The sequence below is a fragment of the Sinocyclocheilus anshuiensis genome, unplaced genomic scaffold (assembly GCF_001515605.1).
Source record: "Sinocyclocheilus anshuiensis isolate Anshui unplaced genomic scaffold, SAMN03320099.WGS_v1.1 scaffold1142, whole genome shotgun sequence".
In the NCBI taxonomy this organism is placed as follows: domain Eukaryota; kingdom Metazoa; phylum Chordata; class Actinopteri; order Cypriniformes; family Cyprinidae; genus Sinocyclocheilus; species Sinocyclocheilus anshuiensis.
In genome coordinates this window covers 544,883-564,525 of record NW_015536577.1, presented here as the reverse complement: position 1 = coordinate 564,525, position 19,643 = coordinate 544,883, and the positions used below count along the sequence as shown (strand labels likewise).

General features: G+C 38.5%; 1 protein-coding gene across 1 annotated transcript in view; it reads right to left on the bottom strand.

Annotated features, from left to right (window-relative positions):
• LOC107702460 (regulating synaptic membrane exocytosis protein 3-like) overlaps nucleotides 1–17,473 on the bottom strand; it is a 72,116-nt gene extending 54,643 nt beyond the window's left edge. Inside the window, exons 1-2 of the mRNA XM_016504793.1 lie at nucleotides 17,292–17,473; nucleotides 910–1,198 (exon numbers count right to left, since the gene is read on the bottom strand). Of these exons, the coding sequence (XP_016360279.1) occupies nucleotides 910–1,159 (250 nt within the window). The 5' untranslated portion in view covers nucleotides 1,160–1,198; nucleotides 17,292–17,473. The remainder of the gene's footprint in view (nucleotides 1–909; nucleotides 1,199–17,291) is intronic.
• Between the last annotated feature and the right edge of the window lie 2,170 nt (nucleotides 17,474–19,643).

Sequence of the window (19,643 nt, the reverse complement as noted above, 5' to 3'; positions counted from 1 at the left end):
TTTTTTAACTCTGTCCCTGAGCATTATAACCCCAATTTGCTATTGTGTGCTGCGCATTTTACTGAGGACAGCTTCCACAACATGAGGGAGTACAGTGCCTGCCGGAAAAGCTTTTGTTGAAAGATGGCGCGAGGGGCGGGGCAGTACTGAAACACCGTCTAAGCTGTTCGCCAATCACAACGTACTGGGACAGCTAACCAATCACAACACATTTTGTTTTTCGGAAGCCGGACCTTCATCAAAGCTGGAACTAAACGAGCCGTTTGTGCCAGCCTGGGGAGAAAGGTATTTTAATAATGTAAATTATGTGAAAAATAATGTGTTTTTCGAAACACCAAGCATGAGAGCATGTTCTAGTACACCCCCAAAACAAAATCAAGACTTTGTAAAAGAGCATAATAGGACCCCTTTAAGCATGATTTTTATTTTTTTTTGCAATGGTTGGAGTGTTTCCTTTTCAATAAAAAGACAATGACTGATAACTTTGTGTGAGACTCTTGTATGTTGTTTGCGTTAATGCAATATCAAGTAGCCTATAGTTTTATATTGGCAATGAATCTCATTTCTCTAAAAATATTAAATATTTTATTTTCTTATAAAAATCCCAAAGTAAGTAAGTCTGGTAATAGTAATTCTGTCTTGCATATGGCCCTCAAAACTGTTGAGGAAAGAGACTGACAGGACTTGGTAACCTTGTAAAACCTTGAAAGTCAAATAAGGACAAGAATGTTGAGTGGAGGTGAAGGAAAGTGAAAAGAAATTAAGTGAGAAAAAACTACACACACCAGAAATGACAAACCATGGCGTGAAATTGTTCAGGCTGCGACAGCGAGATCAAACGGGGCAACAAAACAAGAAGCATATCTGACAGAGAACAGCAGGGTAGATGGAGTATTCAGAGTTGCCCACCTTGCTGGTTTAGCTGCAGTGTGCTCTTGCTCCACTGTGACAGACCCACAATAGCCACCATCTTGGCTCCCAGGCTGGAGCGACGCTTCTTGTTTCCAGCCAGGCCTGTGGCATCGGGCCCCGTGCTGCTGGGGCTCTTCTCCAGGCTGTACATGGCACCACTGATGCTGGAACTGCGAAACACGTTCCGGGCCGCCACTGCACTCATCCCACCTGGGCTGGGTACATCCACTGAGCTGCTGAGCATCATGGTCCTACACAAGCCGCTGGGCGCAGAGCTGGAATGAGGCTGGGAGGAAGAGGGTGTAAAGTTAGATGCAACATTTAATTTATGGAAGTCTCTTTTGCTCATAAAGGCTGCATTTATTTGATCAGAAATGCAGTAAAAACAGTAATATTGTGAAATATTACTACAGTTTACAATAACTCTTTTCTATTTGAATATATTTTAAAATGAAATGTATTCATGTGATGCAAAGCTGAATTTTCAGCATCATTACTCCAGTCTTCAGTGTCACATGATCCTTCAGAAAGCATTCTAATATGATAATTTGCTGCTCAAGAAATATGTCTTATTATCAGTGTTGAAAACAGTTGTGATGCTTAATATTATGTGGAAACCATGATACGGTTTTTCTGAATTCTTTTATGAAAAGAAATTCAATTAAGATTAATTTAATAAACAATAAAAAAGATTGTTGAACATAGATGTAAAAAAAGTAGTGCTGTAGTGAACGCATTTCAAAAGATGAAAGTGTAAAAAAGTTAGAACTTTAAGTGTAAAGAAAATGTACTTGTCACAAATGCACTTGATGTACTTGTCTCATTTCCTGTCACAAATTTATACGTTTATGCCACAATATTACTCCTATCGCTAAATAGTCACCAAATATAGAACTTTGAGACTCAGACCTTTCCAACAATATGTGTTTTGTCAAGATTAGAACATGTTTTGATTATACAATTATGTAGTAAATTTTCCTATATGGCACTTGACTCCACCCACTGGGGCAGGAGCCCACTAAAATGATTCAAATGACCATTTCCATGATAACACAATCTCCAGTTTCAAAGTGGTTTTCACAGGATGAATTTTGAGTGTCAACGCTTTCAAATGATATCTAATAATATCTAAATACTACAATATGTGAAAAAATGAAATAAAAAAAATTCAAGGATCACTAGAAGGATGCTTACAGTTAAAGTTTTGAATGGTATTCTATTTCTACAAACCATCCCATTTTGCTGAATTAACTCACTAAAATGCACAGCTGTTATTTTTTAAAAATCAGTATTTTCATAATGCACCAAGTTATAGTTGTGAGTTGTCTGTATTGAATGTGATGCAATAAAAAGGTAGTGTGCCATGAAATAATGGCAAGACACATCTTTATATGGAGTTGACCTCATGGGCTGCATGCAAAAACAGACAATGCAAACAACCAATGTAGTCCGATTGATGAGTAAATGAGTCTTACAAGTCGATTCGATGGGTCGCGCCAGTGTAGCCTGATTATGAATCAGTTATTTTTAGTGAATCAAAAACATAATACATTTGTTTCCCTCTCTCCCCAACATTTTTGTTTTTGCTAAGAAAATATACATTTGTTACTAACTACATAACTTAAAGTGAGAGAAGCATAAAATATAAAAAATGTGTTTAACACTAATATATGCATTTCAAGCATCATAAATTGTGATTTAAATTGGCACACATATTTATCTCATATGGCTTGGCTCAGCATATATAGAAATGCATGAAATGCTCTTGCTCACATGTGCAGAATGATACTAGCCTGAAAAATGATTTAGAAGAATCACTGGCATGACATCTAAAAGCACAAGTGAGCTGACAAAGAAAAATCAGTCTATTCTAGCCACAAAATTCCCCGTAACGCAATGCAGGCTCAAGTTCAGCTGCTTGGCAAATTCAAGCCAAAAAAAAAAAAAGTGTAGCCTAATCCATGTTCTATCTTCTCCATGAACAGCATCTGCATGTTTGTTTTCTGCACTCCCATTCTCTTTCTCTCGCTCCCTTCCCCCTGTTCTCCACTCGCCGCTTTGATCTGCACTTCCTCATATCAGCTCATGTGTTTCTGGGTCCGTGGCAGGCCTCCCTCTTGTAAATGAATCAGCCTGCCTCCCTGAGTGATAATCATCATAATTTAGAGCTGGATCTGGACTAACACTCCTTTGAAATGAAAATGAAATGAAAAGAAAGCAGGGTAAGACTTTATCATAGTAATCAGGTTGATTTAGGCTTGTGTATGTGAGGTATGAATGGCTGGGAGAGATGAGCGGAGAACAATGGGCTGAAATGTGGCAGCATGGCCGATCAAAGCGACCCGTGTCCCTCTGCTGCTTTGTCCATCGTCGTGCCTTGAGTTCGAAACTGTTGCTGCTGATAAGTACAGACAGATTAAGAGGACACCTTTTATCAAACGTCTCACTGCACAGACTGTATTACAGCAAGGCATCACCCGTGTCGACCCGCGCCTCGCAGACAAAGCGTGACACTTTTGGGGTCAACTAGAACAAGGTGAAGTGGGTCCCATTTATTTACGGTGTCCTGACAGGGCTTAATAGAGCAAGAACTTGTGGGTCGCTGTACTCTCTCAATCACAAATACCACTTTACATAGACATGCTGGCAATGCTGCTGGTGCCAGACCCAGTGCCCAATTTTGCCCCGTTCCATGTGTGGCCAACAAAGAAAAGCAGAAAAATAGTCTCAGCTATGACACTTTAAACCTGCCGATCTCAAAATAGGAACGTCAGAGGCTGAGAGTCAGTATAATATCCTTAGCGTAAAGTGTGACTACACTGTCACAAATCACAAAAAACTCCATTAGAATCTAGACTAAAAGTGCATGTGTGAATCTATTCTGTTATAAAATGACTCTATTTACTATTCACTCTAAAAATTAACAAATTATTCGCACATTTTTCTGAAATTAATTGTGATTAATCGCGGTCGTGTCCATTTTTGGAAGGCCAAACAAAGTAGTTTCGCTTTCACAACGAAACCCAGCATCACACACGGCAGCCTAGAGTGAGCGGCGGCGGCCTAGAGAGAAAGCAATATCGTCCTCTTTTGGAAGGCCAAACAAAGTAGTTTCGCTTTCACAACGAATCACACCGCGCCTTCACGACATGGCGGCGGCCAATACTACAACAAGAATAAAAGTTACGCCTTTTTTCTTTGCGTGAACATTTGGGCGGTGTTATGCAAATCTTCCCACATCGTGACGTAGATATGTGGGGTCATGTTAGAACGAGCCATTTTAGGTAGGCGTGGCTGACTCTTAACTTTTATAAAGAATATCTCTTTGGATTTGAGACTTTAGTCTTTGCAACTTTACAGATCTTCTTTATGCACCAAGAGCTTGTAACACTCCAAAGAGATAGAAAAAATTTAAATCGCATCCTATGACCCCTTTAAAACAATCTTCACATAAACCCATTATAATAAATGTCATATTTATCTGTGCCCTTCAGCAGAAATATACAGAAATAGAAATTGAAATGATCAAACACTAAATTCTAAATTAAATATTGATGAATCCTTAAAGCTATAAAAGTTATTTTTTCCTCTTTTTTTCTTTTGTTCTTTGATTAATAGACATCACAGCAGCTGGTTATTAGGTTATTTTGGCTGCTATTTCTTTAAGAGCTGCCGCTGCTGAACGTGACGCGGATCTGACACGCATCATAATTTTCTCTCAACTCTTTTTAACTTTTCTAACCCACTTCAGGTCACTTCAGGTCTCTATTAATGAGCTGACTAGTTAAATCGGGTGTATTAGATGAGTGAGACCATTTCAGAGACATGTTCTTAAATGTGACACTGCATGCACGTAGTTTATTTCGCGTTTTGATATGAAAGGATACAGGCTACAGGCTACTGCCGCCTTTGTGCGTGCAATTGAAGAGCATGCGCTGCGAGCACAGTACCTTTTCCGCGCTCGCTTGACTCGCGCCTGGCGCTGAAGTGAAATGGAGCGCGCGTCTGAAACGTCTCCCGTTCTCAGTCGTTCTGCGACTGAATAAATGCACTTCTTGTCAAGAGAAAAAGTGACAGAAGCAGCAGTTGTGAGTGGGGTGGCCAACCCTAGCCTTGCCCCTGCATTAATTGCGTTAAATATTTTGAACACATTAAACGGAAAAAATTAATCGCCTGCATTAACGCGCTAATTTTGACACCACTACAAATAATATGTATCAATATAATGGATCGGTGTAATAATTGTTAAATATTTAATGTTTCACAGCTATAAAGTTGCTGGGACTTTAAAACAGGTTTTCAAAACTAGTAGTAAGACGTGTAAACATTGACTGTGATGCTCCTTATTTGTCTGTACGAAGGACCTCTTTGCCTCAGAAGACAACTTTCACTGCCCAATTTATTTCTTGAGACAGCAAGATGCTCTGGCCCACGACTGGCCCAGCACTCGCTTGTATGCCTCCCCCCCCGATTGCCCTGCTTCCTCCTCAAGTCATCAGATGGTGCAGGAAAGTCAGATGCTCGGTCCTCTTGGTGGAATCAGATGTGGTTCTCGGGGTTGATTCAGCTGCCCATTGGCCCATACCACTGAGGACAGACCTTCTCTCGCAAGCTTGTGACATGTAATGTGTCATCTGTTTTAACCTTCCATGTTTAGTTTCCGAGGGGAGCTTGGAGATTAAACCCGCCTCGTCCTCATACTGTGCCGACCTGGGACTTATCCATAGTCCTACGGGGCCCTCCCTTTGAACTGCTCCAGTTGGCCGATTTGCAGCCCGTTGCTTAAGACTGCCCTCCTCTTAACTCTAGCGTCGGTCAAGTGAGTGGGTGACCTGCATGCACTGTCAGTAAGTACTTCATGTCTTGAGTTTGGGCCTAACGACTATAGGGTCGTCCTCAAGCCAAGACACAGCTGTAGCGTCTGGACCAATCAGACACACCATTTTTTATTTGATTTAACAAATCAATTATTCATTAGATTAACAAACGTTCACAGACCCCTCACCCAATAAACATACTGGGTGCCAAGTTGTCTGTGAACAGGGCCCAGGACAGACGTGCAAGTATCAAACTTAGTCTTATTAATTGATACATTAAGTATAATTTGCACCTTTTTACAAAGGTGTGTTTGAACTAAGAATCTGATGTTTCCTTCAGGCTGTAGATCTGCTGAATATCCAATGGTTCCATAGCTTCATGCTTTATTTCTCTTCTCTTTACTGCCTAAGCTTTAATCCTGTTCCTATACCAACTGTATGCGTGTGTGTCTGTGTGTGTGTATGTGTAGGTGTATGTTAGACTAGTTTAAGTGTTTATGTAGTTAATAACGTCTTACTTGTATCACACCTGAGGTTGTTCATCGTTTGCTCATAATCGTAGTCCCTAATCATGCAGATTTCTGCTACATGCTAGTACATGACTAGTATTGTACAGTAAGAAAGTTATTTCCCTTAACCAGAAAATTAACGTTCTTAGAATTGACAGACAGTTGACCCTGAGAGGTCAAGTAATACTTACAGCGGATCTAAATATTTATAATTAATTATAACTAGTTATGATTAATTATTCATATTTCCCCTTTAAGCTGATTCGCTACACAGCTATGTGCCTAAAGTGCTCTCCACTCCGTTTAGAGCAAAAGTCATTACCATTCTGGCTTTTCCCAATTCAGAGGATGAGAAGGGTCCTCATACACTCTGCCCGGTCCAGGCTCTTAAGAGAGCAGCTCTTTGTATGCTTTGGAGGCTGCTCTAAAGGGCTGCCAGTTACAAAGCAGAGACTGGATAGTGGACACTATTACCCTGGCTTATGCCTCATTGGGCTTACAGTGTCCTATAGGAGTAAGGGCCCATTCCACTAGGGGAATGGCCTCCTCCTGGGCTTGGTCCAGTGGGATTTCTATTGATGATATCTGTGCGGCCGCTGGCTGGTCCTCGCCATCCACCTTCACCAGATTTTATAATTTGGATTTACCTGCCCTCCAGGCATGGATTTTGACCACCTAGATTACCTAATTCCCTCTAAGAGTGGAGAAGATCCTGTTATGTAGTCCCCAGCTTAGTGGCTTGGGGCTCATATTAGCTCATGCTTACATGTGGGATGTAAGCACTCAGTACAGGCACTCTGGGGCAGGGCTCGCAGAGCGGCTACGTTCTGCGCTTGCTTATAGCATGGCACTATTGGATGCGTTCCCCATCAGCGTTTAACGCAACTAGGGCTGAAAAATGACTGAAAAACTAAATTCGAATTTTGATAATATTTAAGTAGAAAATATTAATTTAGTTTTTCAGTCATTTTGACAACCCTAGTTGCGTTAAACGCTGATGGGGAACGCACCCAATAGTGCCGTGCTATAGGCAATAGCAATTATAAGCAAATAAGCAATTATATTTGAATTTAAAAGGCATAATTTCAGTTAGGGGGAAAAAAGCTTCTGGCTTCTGGCTTTGGCTTCTCTCCTGAGGCCACAAGAGGGTGCATCCAGCAAAATATTATGCACGTTTCTTCAAAGCGTAATAAAATAGTACAACTATCTTTGAAAAAAAGTGCATAATGTTTAAAATAATGTTTATAAACCATATATAATTAATAAAGTTGCTTAAACAATTAGAAAAAAAACAGCACCATGCATGTATGTATAGTTTAATACAAAGGACCGAAAACCAATCACAAAGAGTAGGCTACTTTCTTCATTTAAAAAGAAAAAGTTGAACTTGCATTCATTTTACATGGCTTTCTAAACATGCCGCTCTCTGCGAGACACGAGTGCAATGCTGATATTAATAAAATATTTGTAGTATATACCTGATATTAATATTAAACACTTAATTTTAACAATATTAGATAGCTATCTAATCAGCACAGATGCTAGGGAAAGTTGACATAGGTTTCTAAAACTTGCATCTAGTACCACATTACGTGTATAGGCAATTTATAGTATTAAGATGAAATTAAAAAATATATATATATATTGAATCCAAATAGGGACATGTGATAGAAAGTTGGCAATGCTGTTGTGGTTTGTAGCAGCCTAATCAGTCATGTCATCATATGGCTGTCAAATGAGAGTGTGACGAGAGGGGCGGGGCCGAGAGCCGTGGGAACGGAGCGAGGCCGGTGGAGTAAATGCTAATGCACCACATCTGCGCCACTCACCGGCCACTCACCGGTTCCCGCCTCCTTCTTCCCGGGTTTCGGCACCAATGTAACAAAGTTTGTAGTTCGGGAAGAAGGAGGCGGGAACCGGCGAACATTTAAATACTTTAATAACATAAACAAACACAAAATGAAAGTAAAGCGGCAGCCCCTCGCGGACGACTGCCGCACACAAAACACAAAATAAAGTCCAGGCCTGGTCCTCTCTCGTCCAACACTGTCGTCACTCCTCCTTTTATCCTTCCGGAGCTCCGCCGTGGGACTCGAGACCGGTGAGTGGCGCAGGTGTCGTACATTAGCATTTACTCCACCGGCCTCGCTCCATTCCCACGGCTCTCGGCCCCGCCCCTCTCGTCACAGAGAGAAAAAACTGAATGTAAAAGAACACAGGTCTAAAGATGCATTTTTAAAAGTTTAATTTAACTCAACATGCAGTCATGAGCTACACAAAACAGCCCCAATGCTTGTGTCTCTATGGCTGCATCCGAAATCACATATAGTAGGTGAAAAAAAGCATGTGACAAAAGAAGTAAGTCAGATTTCACAGCACTCACAGTACCCAGATAACCTACTACTTCCGGCATGATTCTGAAGTGTGCATACAATGGACATTTTACTATCCCATGAGGGATACGTTGCACATTCATACTATATAGACTGTACTTGTTTAGCAGTTGTAAAGTAATTACATATTCAAAATATGTAACTACTCAAGAGAGTATGCGATTTTGGCCTGTGAACCCGTTCATGGGCATTAAACTCAACCGACTCCCTCACTGAACCGCAAGTGATTTTTCATCCGATTCATTAAATTTATTATGTCTTTTTACTGACTCATTGTTCATACTGTATGTCAGCTTAAAGATACACATTCACAACATAGTTTTGTTATTGCAATCAATTAATAATGGTTTTCCAAAAGAAAAAAAAAATCAATAACCTGGCTTAATATTTGTCATTGTTTTCCATATTGAGATCCAATTGCAAGGTTGAATTGATAATCATTAAATCTTGTTTTACTTTTTAAGTAGCACAGAAATAATTATTTTTTTAAATAAATTATATTTAAATGAACCAAATACTATAAGAATCACTACAGTGATCTGCAATTTTCAACTAAAACAGTAATGTGGCCCCTAAATATTTCATTTTAGGGGTCAATGCCACCTTCGTCATTTTTTGTCTGGGGCATTCGTGTGTGATCCACCAGCTGGACCAACACTAATCTGTCAAAAAACAGCGTGGAAATTCATGCCGGTGTCAGCTCAAGGGTGTTTTAACAATTTTGTAGACCTCAGCATTACGCGGTCTTTTAGAAGATCCAGATGTAGTTCAGCGGTGAAGCAAACACCAAGATGACCCTCCCCAGACACGCTCAATCACTCTCACCACAGCAGAGGAGCCCAAATCTCAGAGAAGTGAAGAGGTCGTCATTAGTCACCGGAGAAAACGGGGCGGCCCATCCATCACTGGCCTGTTAACCCACTTCTCTATTCAAGAATTTCTTAATTTGGACCTGTGCTCAACACATTATCTCCTTACGCTTCTTTTTATGGGTTGGAGAGATAAGATGAATAATATGAACTCTTTGGGATGACGTTGACAAAAATCTCAGCCATCTGGGCTCCTCTTGGTTTAAAGCCAAGACACTTCTGTCCTCACTGGAGAAACAAAGGTCATGATTTCTTGAGAAGCTTTAGTTAAAGTGTAAAGTGATCATTGAATTCTTACCAACTGCTTTTCACTGAACCATCAGGGTGAGCGTGGAGCACATGAGTAACCAATGAATCAAATTACAGTTAATAGAGTTGAAATCATAATTGCTTTTGGCCTCGTCAGTTTCTGGGCAATGGATACATGTAATTACAGTTATTAATCAGTCCACTGGATGAGGAAAAAAATGTGCTTATTTTATTGAAAACGAATGATATGTTTTTTAAGGTTTGACAGCTTAAGGAAGGGTCTTTGGAGGTGTTACCAAAAATATTTTGCCATTAACGCACACTATACACACTATTTATTAAAAAAATAAAGATTATATATTGGCATCCAGTTCCTTCAACAACAATGGAACATTTCCATTGCACAAAAAGTTTTTACAATGGAAAAGGTTCTAAAATGTTCTAAAAATCGTTCTTTTAAGAACTGTTCACTGAAAGGTTCTTTAGAGAACCTAAAACATTTTCTATGGCATCAGTGCAAAAACACCCTTTTGGAACGTTTATGGTAAATATCACGAGATGGTAGAAATGTGTCAACCAGTAGATTCTGCTATACTGTTTATACCACAAATATATCGAATATAAATGGACAGAAATTGGTGAGCAACCAAGAAACACGGAGTGTGACATGTTGCAAAAAAGTTGAATTTACATTTGTGGTTGGCAAGCAATGACACAACTTGCCGCATTCATACAGAATTCATTTGATGTGCTTCCACTGAGACTCAACTGAATAATCATGTTTTGCGTCCATCGAGTTATAAATAAAAAGGGAAAATAATCAAAGGAGAACAAAAATGCTATCATTTACAAAGAATTTAACTAATCTGATTATCCAAAAATATCTTTACCACATGGTTATTTACTATATAAACTACTGGGTTGAATTTCCTGACAAAAATAACTGTATTGTAAAATGTACAGTTACCGTGGTATAAAATCATAGCATGGAATAAGATTTCGGTAAACCGCCCACCCCAATGCATGTCAAGATTGTTCTGCTGTCTCTTTCTCTATTTCTGCATATTTTTGGAAAGGAAGTTTTATTCTGTGTTCATCAGCCAGTGATTTCAGGCCAGGTCGCTTCTACATCACACTTGAGGGTGAGAGAAGAGAGAGATAGTAGATGTGTGAACACCAAACTCAGACACACAGTCCTCTACATGCTGTCTGTCTCTCATCATACAAGCTATGCTGTGTCACACAGCATGAGTAATGCTACAGTCACGCTCACTTACACACACACAGCTAAAAGGAGGCCTGGACTACAGCAGCCCATAACACTCTCTCCATTAACACACCATTAGTTGTGTGTGTGTGTGTGTGTGTGAGAGAGCGAGAGAGAGAACTTTGCGAGAGAGAAATTAAGGCTTTAACTGAGCACTAAGTAAACTGTCACTTATTATAAAGTTTTACACAGTAAAGAAATTAATATATCTTTAAAAATGTGATTGCCTAATAAATTCTGTTTTATTTTCCATGGAGAGGGTTGTTGCATGGATGTGACGTTAAAATCACATGACCAGCCAAATACTACTTGCTTTACATTTGTAACCACCCAGTTCTTGAGCACTATTGCTTGCAGAACATCTGAATCATGAATGACAGTGAATAGTTCAGTTCTTCTTATTCTGTGTTTTATTCCACTCAGAAAGATACCATTTTCAACAGCTACATGTTTGTAATAGACAAATCCATTATTAAAGGGTTAGTTCACCCAAAATGAAAATTATGTCATCATTTACTCACCCTCAAGTTATTCCAAACCTGTATGAGTTTCTTTCTTCTGTTGAACACAAAAGAAGTTATTTTGGCGGTAGCCATTGACTTCTATAGCATTTTTCCCTACTATCGAAGTCAATACCAGCAACTGTTTGGTTACCAACATTCTTCACAAAACAGCCCCAATGCTCATGTCTCTGTGAGTTAGTGGTTTGGAACAACATGAGGCCGAGTAAATGATGACTAAATTTTGGTGGGAACTATCCCTTTAAGGCATTTTAATTTTAAATCGTTTGGGCTGTTTGATTGGTTGATCTGTGCATATTTCTCTACTGATTCAGATGAGACACATTTTTCACTGGAGAAAGCTATATTATGGACAGAGGACTCATGTGAAGTTAAAAAAAACATCTTGATGGATTTGTTTCTTACAAACATGCAGCTTTTACCCTTCACAAGACGTTAACTGATGGACTGGAGTTGTGTGGATTACTTGTGGATTATTGTGATGTTTTCATCAGCTGTTTAGTCTCTCATTCTGACGGCACCCATTCACTGCAGAGCATCCACTGGTGAGCAAATGATGTAATGCTACATTTCTCCAAATCTGTTCTGATGAAGAAATAAACTCATCTACATTTTAGATGGCCTGAAGCAGAATACATTTTCAGAAAATGTTCACTTTTGGGTGAACTATTCCTGTAAGCACACTACTTTTTCACAAGAGATTGAACGTCGTTGTGGTTAGAAGTCTGGGATTTCAAATTGGAATAGATCATCTAACTTTAGATTAAATGTAGCATTAATTTAGTTAAGTGGAGTGGTAACTTTGACCAATTTAACTTTGACAGAAATAAACTGCCAAGAAAATCTTGGTTGTCCCTTGTCGTAGTTGTGGCTGGTTCGGTAAAACATTCAGATTACAATGAAAGAGAGAGCTTTGATCGCTTTAGGACACAGCATTTTGGAAGAGAGGTACACAGATGGAAAGGGAGCAAAGAGAGGCTGTGTAAGTACATTAAATCTATGAGGTCCAGAGATACAAAGAACAAACACTAGAGGTACAGGACATTTAGTGAAAATGAAAACCCAATCTCATCTGTAGCAGCATGTGTGCAAATGAGCACAATGAATGGTCCTTCCGTGTTTCTTTTCTCGTCCCTGTCATCCTGCGTTCCTGCTCTCCTCCCTCACTGCTTCCTTTCTCAGCCCTCTTCCAAATCTCTTGCTTCTTATTTAACCATGGTGCTTACACAGATATCGGACAGAATGGGTAGGAGTTGCATATAAACTGTGTTTTTGCAGCTCTATGTTCTCTGTTTATTATTTTAGCTTACCTAGTTGTTCTTAATGAACTTATACTCTATGTATATTGCATTATGCATTGTTTATATCCTTTCATTTGGCATCTGATGTGATGTATTATTTTCTATTTTCTTATATATTGATAGTTCACCCAAATATTGTCATAGTTTTCATAATTTTCTTGTTCCAAACCAGTATTTCTTCTTCTGCTCTTTTCCAAGCTATTACCTGTACTCTGTACTCACAGATAATATAATATTAATGAAATAATAGGCCACTTAAAGGAATAGTTGAAAATGAAAATCTACTGAAAATGTACTCACCCTCAGTCTCTCCAAGATGTTGATGAGTTTGTTTCTTCATGGGAACAGATTTGGAGAAATGTAGCATTATATCACTTGCTCACCAGTGGATCCTCTGCAGTGAATGGGTGCCGTCAGAATGAGAGTCCAAACAGCTGATAAAAACATCACAATAATCCTAACCCTAGTCCACACCACTCCAGTCCATCAGTTAATGTCTTGTGAAGTGAAAAGAAGACGTTAGTTGATGGACTGGACTCTCATTCTGACGGCACCCATTCACTGCAGAGGATCCATTGGTGAGCAAATGATGTAATGATAAATTTCTCCAAATCTGTTCCCATGAAGAAACAGACTCATCTTGGATGGCCTGAGGGTGAGTACATTTTCAGCAAATTTTCATTTCTAGGTGAACTATACCTTTAATTGTCTCCCTATCTTCCTTCAAGATGACAATGTTCATGTGTAAATCATTTATTCACTTTCTTCTCTCATCCTCTTCTTCATCTCATGTTCTCTTTTCTTCACAGTGGGTGATGAAGTGCATTCTTTCAGGTGACTGTGAGCTCCTTCAGTTTGGGTAGAGGGTCAGGGAACATTGATTCATTTTAGCACACAGCAGATTTACACTGATTTGCACCCATCTGTCTCTCACACTCTCACACTCTCTACTCGCTCTCTATGTATTATATGAGACCTTGTACGTCACTGATTATCAAATCCCTCAAACTTCAGCCAGAAAATGCATGAGTGAGGAAACGATAGAGGGCTAGAGAGGGATGCGGACAACAAAAATGTGTAGCAGCACCCAGCATAAAGGTTGCAGTCGACCGCAGAGTAGCTGCATATTTAATGCCCCCTTTGGTTGTGAGTTTAATCCTAGCGTTATGATGCTGCAATTATTGGAGAAAGATGGGGGCATGCTTACCTTTCACAGTAAGGAAACAAAGACATTATTTGTATTCAAAGTGCACCAAAGCCTTCTAAACATACATATTACAAACTAAATTACAAAGGTCACATTAAGTTAACTGCATTAACAGTATGGACAAAAACATACCTTATTCAAGTTTGAAAATGTAGACATGCTTGGCCAACACATATCATGTACATGGTTGATGAAAAAGTCGGTTCTATTTACTCTTTTTCAGCTGGCATCACAAATTCTTGTATTCTGTTTCAATATCCTGTTTCACAAAAATATGTCAGATTACAGAAGTAAAATGAGTTGCCGACAACATTTCAGGTTGACTTTAATGTGTTCTTGAACCACAAACTCAGTACCCATGGGGGTTTTAGAGTTACATTAAAATATTATTTTCCATTAAACGAATATGTTATTATTCAGGTAGCTATCAATAAATACATTTACAGTATAACTAAGCAAGCAAGATTCTCTTTAAACTCATGGCCTATGATGTTCACACTAATGCCTGCATAGCACCCCTAGTGGCAGCATTGTGGCAGTTTATTAAGAAATTAATAATTTAAGGATGCATTCAATTGATTAAAAGTGACCGTAAAAACATTTATAATGTTAAAAAACTTTTCTATTTCAAATAAATGCTGTTGTTTTACTTTCTTTTCATCAAAGGATCCATAAAAAATGTTTCACTTTTTCCACAAAAATATTATACATCACAACTTTTTTTTAACATTGATAATAATAAATGTTTCTTGAGCAGCAAATCAGCATATTAGAATGATTTCTGAAGGATCATGTGACACTGAAGACTGCAGTAATTATGCTGAAAGTTATTTTAAATTGTAATAATATTTCACAATATTACTGTTTTTTACTATATTGCTTGATCAAAAAATGCAGACATTATCAGCAAAGTTCTTTCAAAACATTTTTAAAAATCTTACTGATTCCAAACTTTTGAAAATGATTGAGAATGATTAGTAACACTTTAGATCAGGGAACACTATTCACTACTTGCTAGTTGATTATTAGCATGCATATTGCTAGAATATTGGCTTTTTAATAGTACTTACAAAGCACGCATTAATGCCATATTAATTCGGCATGACCATATTTTAGATCCCTTAACTCAACCCTATACCTAAACTACAACAACTACCTTACCATCAATAAGTAGCAAATTAGGAGTTTATTAAGGGAAACTCTTAATCTAGAGTGTCACCTTTCTATTCAATTATCCCTATAAACATACTCATTTTTACATAGCTAATAGTCTATTTCCAAACTAGATGTAATGTAAAATGTCATTTGCAAGTGCATTCACAAAGCTGAGCAGCATTTGAACATTGCAGCTCATTGACAGGCACAGAAAGACACTTCACTGGATGGCAGCTTAACGCCACAGAACTACAGCCTCAAAAAGTACCACAGAATCTAATCAGCACTCTCTGAATCGAGCGAAACAAAAATTATAAATCACAGATTTACTGCCATCAGGAGCCCGCTTGCATCCAAGCCCAGTGCACAAATAAGTATAACCTGGTATAAGAAGCACAAAATCTGGGCCCAGGAGCACCAAACGAAAACGAATGGTTTATTTTACACTCTACTTCATCCTAGAGGATGAGAAAAAGCCAAGGGTTCATTCACGACAGAATGCTTGTCTCTAGCTGTTGTATGTGATGCATTATTTACTTTATTTCATTATTTTCACCTCCTGCACCCAACAAAACATAACAAATATGTGCAGGTACTTGAAATATGGATCAGAACAACAAAAACTAACATCAGACCTACGACTTCACTAAAAGAACCACAACAATTCCTACATTCTCCATCCTCCTGGGCTTGTACCTGGCTTTATCACGGTATCTGAGTGGCACTACTCAGTGTTTGGATATATTGGAGCATTAATGAGCCCATTTACTAAGAAATGCCTCGCATTTCTATAGCCATCCTATTTTGACTGAACATCAGTGAGTAGACACCAAATAGTCTGGCAGCTGTGAACAGACCTATAAATAGAATTTTTACTGCCCTCCCATAGCTCTCTCAAATGGACTACGTACTTAAATCAGTGAAAGGTGTAACCGCCCTTTTCCCGCCCTTACGGCCTTCAGACACTTTATGGATTTAACGTATCGACTCAAACGTATCTCACAGGGATCACTGCTCCAGTGATATACAGACAGCTTAAACAACAGCTTGAACTGATTCGCTGTCGATTGAGCTTTACAAACCCAACAATCAACAGACCCTGCGTAAATCAATCACATTTATCTGTGAATTATCAGCCACTGAGAAACAGATTTTATTTTAAAATGTCAGTGCTGGAATTCTGTTGATCTTTCATAAAAGGACAACCCAATTGCTGGGCTTGTCCCTATTTTACCCAGCACTGGGTTGTATTTAACCCAGCATTTTTTAGCGTGTACATGTACAGATTCAATGCTGTAAACATTTATTTAGCACATGCCACAATCCCAGGACATCCTTGTGTAAAACTCTCAAGGATGCTGAGTAGATGTCTTTAAACATCTATACATAAACACTGTATTGTCTGCTTTAAAATACGATATGTTCAATATCAGTGAATAAGGAACAATTTGTGTTAAACGGTGCATTGAAAACCTTGTATTAACCTTTCATTCATAAGATCTTCATTCAACCACTAAAAGACATTAATGTCAACATCTACAAAATATATATGAACACTGAATTGTCTATTTATTTTTTTTAAAAATAATGTATTTTACTGGCAGAATAAAGATATTATGAATGAAATGTTAATGCGAGGCTTTCAATGCACCATTTAACACAAATTGCCCCTTATTTACTGGTATTGGATTCATATTTTGAAGCAGCATGCTATTTTTCTTCTATAACGTCGCATTTTAAAGTATGCAGAGGAGGAAAATACACCCATAATCAGATCTAAAACATATCTCATTTAAATTAAAAGGAGAATAAATAAAAATAAAAAGGCATACAGAGGCATGATGGAAATAGACCACAGATGCAGGAGTGAAAATAAATGCAGCAAGAGAGGTTTTGCAACATTCATGCAATGCACAGAATGATTTCTCAAACTCAGTTTGCATCAACAAATGTATGCAAACAAAACAGCAACGATTCATGCATAAAAGCTGACAAAGTTGCACTCGTTGTCTTTTAAATGCAGCTTTGCCGTAATAATAATAATTCAATGCATCATGTTAGCTGCGCTCGCGAATCTGTCCAAACACTTACCGGCAAACAGCGAGCAGAAAGAGGCACGGGATCGGTTCAGTTGGTCAGATAATGCTGTGCTTCTGTCGTGTCGTTGCAGATAATGTCATTGTTTGGGTTTGTTTGGTGTTCGCGTGCCAGTGTCTGGACGGAGTTGCATTCGCAGAAGAGCGCGACTGAGCGACTGACTGATGAGCGAGCGAGTGAGCACTGAGCGAGCAAGCGATGCGCTCCTGATCCAGCCTCCTCACAGCTCGCGCGTCTCCATGGTTACACACCTGATCCATTGGGCCCTATTGGGGCAGGTGTGTAACCATGGAGACGTGCTAGGGGCGATGAGACCGGATAAAACGCTAAACATTCAGTCCCCTGGTGGCGCGAGTTACACTGAATAATCACAAACGCTTATTAGGATGCCTAATGAACTTACTTCTCATCAACATCAGCCCATGCATCCTGACCAGACACACAATTACAGTACTCTTGTTCACTGTCTTCTTCATGCTTGTTTTTCCTGAACATGTAGTCATATGATTCATATGTAGTCATAGATTCAGAAGCATAAAGATTGCCTAAAAGTTTGGCCTGTGCTGCCTGTCTCACCTCAGAGGTCTTAAACTTCTCTCTATATAAGCTTAAGGTCATTTATAAACTTTTGAACTGATATTGCATTCACTGCAGAAAAAAAACGAATTAAAAAGTAATATTCTGATGCATCCCACTGTCATATTTATCTAGCCTACATTAAAATAAAGAATCATTCCTAATTTACATTAAAGTCCTTCTATACAGAATGATAGTACATCATGAATACATCTTAATCACTTTTTATTATCTGTACAATGAGTAGTTTTGAAAAAACATTTTATGTTTATTTTAAGCAATGCATTTTTTAATGGTTTTAATTTTAGTTTTACTTTTACTTGTTTAGTTTAACTTAAAGTATTAAAATAACTGAAAATTACTATATATAAACTAAAAATGTATGATGTAAAAGTTTTGTTTCATTTCATACAGAATGCTGTAAACGTTTTTTGTTTTCTTTGCTTGAGTTTGCATTGTTTTTTGTTTGTTTTGATTTTGTTTTACTTTGTTTTGTTTTTGATCAATCAAAATGTTGTAAACAAAAGTTCTATCATGACAACTCTCTGAGAGTTTAGCATGGTAGGCTAATATTCATGTCAGTGTATAATGTGTTTGGTCTTGGCGGAATAGATTTGCTACGCTGCTGCTGCGGCAGAGAATTGCTACTGCCAATACATCCACAGACATGCTGCTGTTTTGTGAAGTGCGTTGCAACTGCTACAGCAAGCACTAGCCGAGTATTTGTATGTTAAGCAGCAAGCTCATTGGCTGCTGATGTGAAAAGAAACCAATCAGCTGCGCCATATGAATGATGATGTGATTATATCAGATTGAGTTAGAACCTATCGGCCTGCGCCATCTACAGTTTCATGAGAAAACTTTTTTGTATTTTTTGTTTTGTTTTATTTTTGAGCAACCAGAATTGTCAACCATTCAACCCTGTTACCAAAGTTATTGTAAACATGTATGATGATTTTTCTTTGATTTGTGGGACTGTTAATTTATGTGTTTAAGATCATGAGAAACACATTCTTATGTTTACATTGAGTCCAGATCTGGAGCCTCCTCATATGGAGTGTTTTCTCTGTGCAGACAGCAGTGGGGGATACATCGTGATGCTGCTACACAATTGGATTAAGAGGTTTATGGATTATGAAGATCTAAATGGCCTGACAAGGCAGTGATAGTCACCTGGAAAGTGAGTACTATTAGATTAATGGTGGCCCAGGCTCGAACCTGCCAGAGTGAATTAAAGCACCAGCCATTTTGGCCCTGGACATGAGTAATCCTTGCTGATGCCAGTGTTATCGCTGTGTGAGTGGGAAAAAGTTCCTAATGTTCATCCTGCCAGCTGGGGTCACATACATTGACCTCACACCCACTCATAGACCAGCACTCTGACTTTTACCATCCCTTAAAACTGAAAAAAATACTGTTTTTCACTGTATATTTTTATTATTTTTTTCATTGCGGGGAAAAATAATAAATCCAAATACCAGAAAGAATGATAAGCATAATAATTCCCAGTCCCTCTCTTCCAAAGCAAGCTTCTTTTTTCCAGGAATAAATGTTGCAAAGTAGGAGGGGAAACCCATATTTATGATCCTGAACTTAAGAAATAGTTTAGGCATTAGATTACTGTTCTGATTGTTTTACCAGCGATAGAGGTCAACATTGAGGAAAAGAAGCATTCTGAAGCAGACTATTAATATGCATGTTTATACTGTATATAAGGAGTAGTAGTTCAAGGAACATTTGATCAATTCCTCAAGTTTACTATTGTTATAA